We start from the raw sequence: 9,253 nt of genomic DNA, 5'->3' as shown, positions 1-9,253 counted from the left end.
ACTGAATGATGAGCCACGATTGAAGTGCACGAAATTGGGCAGGCCAAATGTGGCGAAGACCGGCACAAGACACGATATCACCACAGACGAACTGATATCTGGACAAGCATAGGCGAACGGAAAACGGGAATATTCGTCTACGGTCGTCAGTCGCTATTTTTCTCGAGTCGTCGAAGGCAGTGGTCCCTTGAAGTCAATGCTGAAACGTTCAAACGTTTGTCTGGCTTTAATGAGTGTATCACCAGATGAATTGAAGAAACGTGGTTTTAGTTCCACACACACATGACACCGCTTAGTGACAAGTCGGATGTTCTCTAGGGAGAGTGGGGAATCCTTGGCACGAACGACATGCATCATGCGTGTTGCTCCAGAATGGCACGGAGTTGCGTGTAGGCGCTTTAGATCCGGCTGAGATGAAGTGTTCCCACAGACGCCCCGAGAAAGCGTGCCAGCAGCTTTGTTTTCTATGCTTGGTCTGTAGGTAACGTCAAAAGAAAAAGGTGATAACTCCGTCCACCATCGTTGGATTTTGTCATTTTTTACTTCCCCTTTTTGTTGTGTTGAATACATGAATGCAACGGACCGCCGATCGGTTTAATTTTGAAATGAATCTCGAGGAGGTAATGCCTCCGTTTGCTCACTGCTTCGACAATTGCGCACGCTCTTTTCTCAATAGCTGGATGACGTTTTTGCTGGCAAACAATGTACGTGAGAAGGATGCGACCGGTCTACCATCTCGATTGAGTGTAGCGGAGATCGCGATATCAGATGCATCAGTTTCGAGCACCAAAGGTATTCTCGGGTCGATAGTGACCAAGATTGCATCCATCAACTCCTTTTTCAAACTTTCAAACGCTTTCATAGCAGATTCAGGGACAGGAAAGGCTGTATTGTGAGTGATTGGGTAGATGTTATCAGAGAAACGGCTTATCCAACGGGAATAGTACGCGAACCAGCACACCACTCGTTGAGACTTGATATCCTTCGGAACAGACAGCTCATGCAAGACCTTGAAGCGTTCAGGGTCTGGTTTGATGATACCTTCAGTAATTTCATAGCCGAGGAGTCTGAGCTTAGTGGTGGAGCTTGTGCTTTTGTCGTGATTTAACTTAAGGCTGTACTTTTGCGCTAAGGTAAGAGGTTTTGATCGTTTTCTTGATTCTACAACTGGTAACATCCACATACGCATATGTCCCGGTAAGTTGTTCGGCGCGTATCATGTCATTCATTACCCTTTGAAAACAGGCCACCCCATTCATTACTCCGAAGGGTATTTGACGGAACTAAAAAAAGATTGCAAGCCTCAAAAGCCGTGTGGGTTCTGTCGCTTTCTTTAATGGGTATTTAATAATACGCACTCTCAGGATCAAGCGTGCTGAAAATAAGATACTGAGCTATTTTACTACGCAAATCTTCAAGTCTGGGGAGTGGATGAGCGTCCAGTTGCGTAAATCGGTCTATAGTTTCACTATAGCCAACCACCATTCGCTTCTGTCGTTCATTTGTCGTGACGAGCACTTGCACTCTCCATGGGGACTTGGAAGGTTCTATGATTTGTTGTCCAAGCAACCGCGTTACTTCAGAAGAAATGAAGGCCTGGTTGTCTGCAGAATGTCGACTTGGCTTGATGGAGATCAATATGCTCAAGCAAATTGGGAGGTTCAATTTTGGCAGCAATTAGACCACAGAGGGAAAAAGAAGTTTCGTCACCATTGAATGAGATTTCCAGGGATTTGTGAAGCTTAAGAAAGTCATGTCATAGCAGGATATCTGCACTCAGGTCACGCAATACCTGTTTTGTTTGTGTTGCAAAGTTAAAAAACAACGTCCAAGAGTAAAGCTTTTGTACTGGATTGATGCCAAATGTATCTCAGCTGAGGGTGGTAGTACAGACCGTTTGTTATGACGGACTACGTTTTCGGGAATGAAACTTTCTGGGTTGCCAGTATCAACAATAGCTCGAAGCGGGACACCATTGGCTGTCACATCTGTGACTGCTTCTCTTAGACACTCGGGAGTCGCTACAGTCGCGCAAGATGAGGTGTTCCGCGGGCCAGCAGATCTGCATACGTTCTAAAAATACCCTTTCTTCGCACAGCTTTTTCAGGTCGCATTTTTAACGGGGCGTTTGTATCTCGGGTGACGGGCATAGCCACAGAAGAAACATGAGACCCCACACGAGCAGTCATCTGTCCATGCGATGACTTTTGAGTACGTGGAGACTGGCGGGTCGTTCGATACGATAACACAGGGAGTTGATTGTTCGGCAAAAACGACAACGGCTGTTTTTGCGCTATTTCGAGGGATTGCATGGTCGTATGCGGTTTCAAAATCCAGCGACTTAATTTCCAGCAGTAAAGCGTATAGTATTCGAATAAAGTCCACCAATGAATGCGTCTCGGAACGCTTTATCGGTACGTTGTTCTGCACTAACGGCCGTAAAGCGGCAGTCTGGCAACAAACTGCGAAGCTTCTGCGCTAACTGATCAAGGTTCTGAGCTCCGTCTTGCTTACAGGTGTTCAAAAGATGCCGGGCAAAAACTCCATTTTTCGGCTGTATGTAAATTTCTCGGTGGCTGGTTCATAGTCACAGTCTTTGATGAATCGTCAAACACTAGGGGAGACGTAATTGAGCAAGGTTTTCAGTTTATCTGGTGAATGAGAACCAATTGAATCTAGGAAGTTTGGGGAAGTACAAAGCCAATGCTCCCAGGTATCTACCGAGTCTTGAATATTGGAGTCGGTATCGAATAGTTCAGGACGTATTGATCGATCCATTGTTCGAAAAAAACTTTGGATGAATAAATTGTGTACGACGAGGAACGGAGTGCAACGACAATCAGAATGACAATAGAAAAGACTGGGGGCCCGAAAACTAGGCTTTATTCATCCAAAACTTTGACACTGAGAGCTGAAGACGGAAGAAAGTGATTTAGCAATGAATGATGAAACGTTTGAAAAACATAACGAATTTGCACCACGAAGCGTTGGTCAGGTTTGGTGGGAATATCGGATTAGCAATGCTGAAGTATACCAGATGGTTCTAGGAAGGAGGAACTCCCGCGATAGACGAATTACTCACGCTGCGTAGGTTACGCTGTTCAGGACACAGAAGACACCAGAAGACCGTCTGTCTTGCAGAGCTATTCTCGCCCAGCCCTGTGCCGAGTGGAAGCGACCGACAGGCGGACATCTTATGACTTGACAGTGAAGTATTAAAACATTAATCAGTAAACTTTGTCGGATCGACACCTGCCGCCTCCCTAGATTGGGACTCCGAACCTGAACTCACCAGTGCCATACCATTGCATCCAATGTTTGACTGTCCCTCACGCCCCCGTTTTCCGGTAGTCTAAACTGTCGTGGCTGGAGCCAACGTATTCATGATATATAGTTTTTATTTGATCAATCAACAAATTGATCGAATTGCGAGCCACGGTGGTGACATTTTGGGATGTGCTGAGGCAAATGGTCGCTTCTTGGTATTCACTTATTACTGGAGTTTCTACGTGAGCGAACTTACCTTCCGTGCCATTTCAGTGTATCAGTGCACGCCTGTGTACTCATGAATAGCTTGCACGCATCTGATTCATGGTTATTAGTCACGAAGAGACCGGATTTCACCTTGGTGCAACCGGTTATGTACCTCCATAACTCACTGAACTGCACTGGGGAGTGCAGTGTCATACCAGGTTTGTCCATGGTTAGGGGTCTGACGAACACAGTTCCCTGGCCCTCCAAGTTGGGGGTTGGAACATGCATGGTGACTTTTTCTTTAAAAATGGTAGTGCGCTTGTATTTCCTGTTAACCCCTACAACCTTGCTGTAAGGTTTTTAGCTAAAGGCTTTCACTGAGGACCCTACTTATGAATTCTACGCTGAGAAATAGTCTCGTCACAGTGACCATCGCGAGGTGCCATCATGGGTCGTCCTAGTTGCAGCGCACAGCAGGGCGGGTAAGCGGGAACGTGCTACTGCTGATCCTCTTCACCTGGTTCCCAGCGGCATCTCCGTCGGCCTATCGTTGAGAACTGACACCTGCTTGCCATCCATTGATGCTAGCTTTAATATCCCACGGCATGGAGGCACAAGTGTCCTCATCTAGTGCTGGTGTCACTGATGATGATGGTGATGATTTTTCAGTTTCCGAACGCTCAAACAAGTTTTAGCAAGGTAGTGGGACATTAATTGTTCTGCGGAAACGTACACCAAGGTGTGATCCTCCATCTACCTAATCCACTGATGCCGCACTCACTTGACGGAGAGTGAAACTGCTTCCTTATCGTTTGAGTACGACATGGTGATTCACACGCTTTCATAAGGCCTCCAGTCTGCTCGGGGATTGTTACGGTCAGTCAGAGTAAAGCGAATTTTTAATTTGTTCGGACTCGTTCCTTCGTGGATTCGATAATGTGTGCGTGTGTGTTGAGTGGGGGTTGGTTCGCGGTCCATCCAGTTGCTGGTTTTCTTTTGGGCCATTAGACCCAGTCGTTTGTGTATCACTGTATGTTTGTTAGATTCGGTGGTTTCCTCGCAAATTTGTCGGATAACCCAAGGATCTAAGGAGCAGCGGGTTATAGAATATAAGGCTCACAGAACTTCTCTGACACAAGCGAACACATGTAATTTTGACCTGTCGAATAATCCTAACAAAAGTGGCACACGATTACAACATTCCTTTGAATTGCCGTCAAACTGTCCAACTTACTACAGGTGGGTAAAGGACTGGAACGTTGTTCCAACCCTGAATCTGTAATAATGCTGTGGATATGAGTTTTAGATCCCCAAATTAAGAACTCTTCAGCGAAATAATACACGAAAATTTGGTTGATCCTGAGGCTGAGTGGCCGTTACATGTGGTCCGTTGTGGGTTCAATCACATATTATATTTCACCCAGCTTAATGCGTATTTAGTGTTTATTTCCATCCAGATACTGCTGTATCTGTTGATCACGAAGAATTGCGGAAAAAGCACAGATTCGCTAGCTTCCGACTAATGGTTGAACAATAAACCGCTAGACCACGATCGACTGAACAGCAATATCACCTGTTCCCATTTAGGACGAAATTTCCACTAAAAATTACGGAGTTTCACTACTGTCAGTCAATAAGTGGTTCACAAGATGAGTGAAACTTCCATCTGATAAGTCGTCGCTTAACCGTTCGGCCACGAGCAACTGTACCTTAGTTGCCGCAGTGATGGGCGATTCGATAAGTTAGTTGCGTTTTACGGCAGATTGGCAGTGGTGCTGTAGGCCTGGTCGGTCTCAGCGCATATTCTAGTTAATTATCGCGAAGTATAATCGGTGACCCACCAAAGAAAACCGGTATTTAGAGCCGAACAACGTCCTAATGAAAAACGATGATTAATCCTCCAGCTTCAGTACCTTTCAGGTGCCTAGCTGCTATGCCACTCTACTGAAGCATGAGGGCTAGAAACTGCCAGGTTACCCCATCTTGGAAGCAGCATTCAAGTTGCATGGGTCTGGGTTCGAATCACGGACCTACCAGCCAGTAATTTCGCGACCTAACCACTGAGCTATCTCGAACTCAGACAATTGTTAAGTAGAATGGTTGACCCGTGATCTGAAATTTCCAGGCTATACATGCATCTATTGTCTACCCCATAAGGCCGGTTTCTACTTCGCAGTCTTTTGTCTGTCCAGCACTCCATCACTTGTGTGTCAATAGTTTTCCGAGTGATCTGTGAGGCCGATCCTATGAATGTCCCGCTCGTTTCGTGGAACTTCTCGGTGTTAGTGCTCTATGCATGTAGAACGTCGGAGTACGTATTAAGTACTCAGTATTATCGTCCGTAGAAGTAAAAACGGCAGTCAAACACCGTAGAGGTTTCGAACTTCGTTTGACCAACCGCAAACTTCTCTTTGCCCGTTTTCAAGACTCAGCATATTCAGCATCCACTGATTCGAGGTCAGCAAACAGCGCAGCGACTGAGGTGAACCCGGGATAAATCTTCCGGCTTTGTGGCATTTTTGACGTTTTATAAGTGATTGTGTCTTGTGATCGGTAATTCTGGTCTGGCCGCATATTCCAGCTATTCCTTGTTGACAGCGGCTTTTATAAATGGTCAAACTTTCAAGGTTTCCGAGTGCCTCTGTTTCTGTCAGCTTGAATTTATTCCGGTATGTGGAAATGCTAGAGTAAAGTCGTGCGGTGTTTTCATTCATTTGGGAGAACACAAACTTGTTACTTTCTATAATAAACATCTATTCGTAAACTAGTATACACTGATGCTGATATGGAAAAATGTAATGTAGCTGAAGACCAGTCAATTTCCCGTGCCAGAAATCATTGATGACTGATTATCATTAGTGTCTTAACCATCAGTTGCGAATNTATATATATCTGTTGTGCTGTCAGATAAGGAATGCCCGTGTGTTTCTTTGTGCTTCCAAAGACTGAAAGTGGGACATTCTATGCGCTATGGGAGCCTCAACGTAGCCTTCTAAACAAATGGTACCACAGTGGTTGTATTCAACCCCAAGACCTCAAGACCATAATGAAAGAAAAGAAAGAGAAAGCGTTCAGCTGTAGCACCCTTCCGGTGCCTAGTTGCCATGCCACCCGAAGGAAGCACGAGGGCTGGGATACTGCCAGGTTGCCCAAGCCTAGACAGGGGAAGTCGAGTGGCGGAGGTCGGATTCGAACCACGGACCTTCCGGTCAGTAGATTCGCGCTCTAACCACTTGGGCCATCTCGCCTCAAGACTCGCCTAAGACCATAATGCATTGTCCGCTCTCATTGTCAGTGATGAGGTACGATGCAAAAATTTGGCATTTACTTTTTCATAAAGGAAACTATTCACAAGGCTGATGAAGACTCTTAGACAGTAACCTAGTGAGTTGTTTCCTTTATGAAAATATACTGCGATATCTCGAATATCGTCCCAACTGAATAATGAGGCGGCATGTGTGCAGCACATTCAGTTGTAAAATACCATAAACGAGAGATCCAGTTGAGTCTCTTGTGAAAACCAAATTGATTTGCAAATGAGTGTATTTCTTGGAATTGAATTCTTTCTCAACAGGTTTATGGGCAAGAAACAATGTTACACATGAAGACAACGAACAGACCAACTCCGGAAGCAATCGTGCGGCGATGAGAGGCGACAAATTTTCGCATCTCAACGACGTAAACAGAAGTTGCGGCATTTGGTTTGGACCATTCGACAAAAGTTGTGCGCACTCTTGACGTGCCACTGGAACAACTTGCGTTGTTGCAGGTCGATGTGTGTAGCGGAGCCCAAAGATGGGTACTCCGTTTGGCTTATTGGTTTAGTTACTTAAGTATAGTAAGTAGCTCAAAATCATTTCACCTGGCGGAATGCCCAGTCGTTTAGAAAAGTTGTCGGTAATGTAGTGACTACTTCGATGTGTCAGAGAGCTTGTGTGTACGTGTCCCTTCGTTGTTCCCCCATCGATCTGGCGTTTAACCTGAGTGGCTGATTGGGTGCGTGTCCGATTGATCTGGTCGCATGAGCGTTGTGGATTGACTGGATGTGACCCAGCTGTATGCTGACCCACCACGAAAGCGGTACACAATACACCCTTATCATTACTTACGTGTTTTTTGACTTAGTGTGAACTAGAATAAGTGTAAAATCTAGCGAATATACACTCATTTGCAAACTAATTTGGTTCTTTGAGAGACTCACCTGGAAACCAGCTGAATCTTTCGTTTGTGCTGTTTTCAGGCAACTGAATGTGCTGCACCAGGCCGTCTCATGTTTCAGTCGCTACCATATTCGAGACATTGAGATACATGCGCCTACCTGATGAGCCCCAGAAAGGGCGAAACCGGTCGTGGGCTGTCGATGGGTTTTCAGCAACCTTATGTGTAGTACATTACAAAGATGTAGGTGTAAAATTTGCCTACTCAATGCGGATGATGGTAAGACACCACTATGTTGCAAATACCTTGATATTATGACCCTCACGGGAGCAACATGTTGCGCTCTTCCAGCAGAAATACCATCACCTTTGCTGGCTTGAATTTTCAACATGATTGCGACCACAAGCGTCAAGTAACCAATTGACATTTATTCATGATAAGACTGCTAAGTGACCTGTATGGATTTTACTCCTGCTCAACGTTGCGCACTTTGGAGGGTTTAAATCAGAAGTTGCGACAAACTATGCATAGGCGTATTCCTCTCTCTTTTTTGATTAAATAGACGGGTTTGAAAGGCGTACAGTTTTGTGGTGCGTTTCGGTTGTAGTTATTATGCCATATGATTTAGAACAGTGTGGTAGAATCCTTATACCACGGTCCCAGCTAAGCAAATAACACTCAATATTTTTAGCTTCAACCGCAGCAAGAAAAGTAATATTCCTCTTCATTGCCGGAAAATTTCCATGCAGGTATTCAGAGAAACGAATCCACTCAAGTGGTTATCTTGGTAATATCTTAGAAGGACCCTCCTAAACTGAAAGAAGGTCCAACACCAACGTCAATTAAGTTTACGTGATTTTCATAATATAAGTAATTGCTGTACAGCGAACAAGCATTTGCCAAAAATGAAGTCTTCAAAATACCGAAGGTAAAGAGCATTTAGTGGCCCAACCCTCTTATGAGTGCGATACACCCGGGATGTATGGTACCCCACAAGTCAGTTGGTTGTGCTCTCACTTCAAGGGTGTCTACCTGTAATGGTGGCATATGGGAACAAAACTGGTGTTTGTCTTTTAACGTTGGGCACAAGATCAAAAGTTCAGATTCATCATCAGATATTTCGAAATAATCTTGTCTCCAGTCACATTTATTGGTCCATTCAAAGACTGAGCAGAAAAGTGGAGTGTTTCATTAAATAGAAAGGGACGCTTCAGGTTCTGATCGTCTTAAGTGCATGGTCGACCAGACCCCTTACTTTTATAATAAACTAAAAACGACCGAAGTATTCGATGTATGAACTTCCTTTGCGTACGCTGTTGGTGCAAGAGCCACTATTCATTTTCGCCAGCAAGACTCTCTCCAGTAGATTTTGCTAACGCACAGAGTCTTTTCTGATCTCGATTCTCATTGAAAGGGTCAGCTGACAGTAAGAGTAAAAGAAAACCATACAGTTTAGGCCGTCCAACGGCTGTAATCCGAATGTAAGCACTGGTAAAGTGACTATCTAATATCTGCTCTTAACCAGGGTTCGTAGGCCACTTGACCTCTTTATTTCACGTTGCATTCATTAAAATGATGAAGAACAACTATGAGCACTGACAATCACACCAGGTCGTCGGTA

General features: G+C 44.8%; 1 protein-coding gene across 1 annotated transcript in view; it reads left to right on the top strand.

Moving 5' to 3' along the window:
• Positions 1 to 605: 605 nt before the first annotated feature.
• T265_07770 (hypothetical protein) overlaps positions 606 to 9,253 on the top strand; it is a gene marked incomplete at both ends in the record, with an annotated part of 46,201 nt that continues 37,553 nt past the window's right edge. The window contains one exon of the mRNA XM_009173375.1: positions 606 to 892. Coding sequence (XP_009171639.1) covers positions 606 to 892 — 287 coding nt within the window. The remainder of the gene's footprint in view (positions 893 to 9,253) is intronic.

Source organism: Opisthorchis viverrini (assembly GCF_000715545.1).
Source record: "Opisthorchis viverrini unplaced genomic scaffold opera_v5_183, whole genome shotgun sequence".
NCBI lineage: Eukaryota > Metazoa > Platyhelminthes > Trematoda > Opisthorchiida > Opisthorchiidae > Opisthorchis > Opisthorchis viverrini.
The sequence above is the reverse complement of the archived record's forward strand: the minus strand, read 5'-3'. Positions and strand labels throughout refer to the sequence as shown.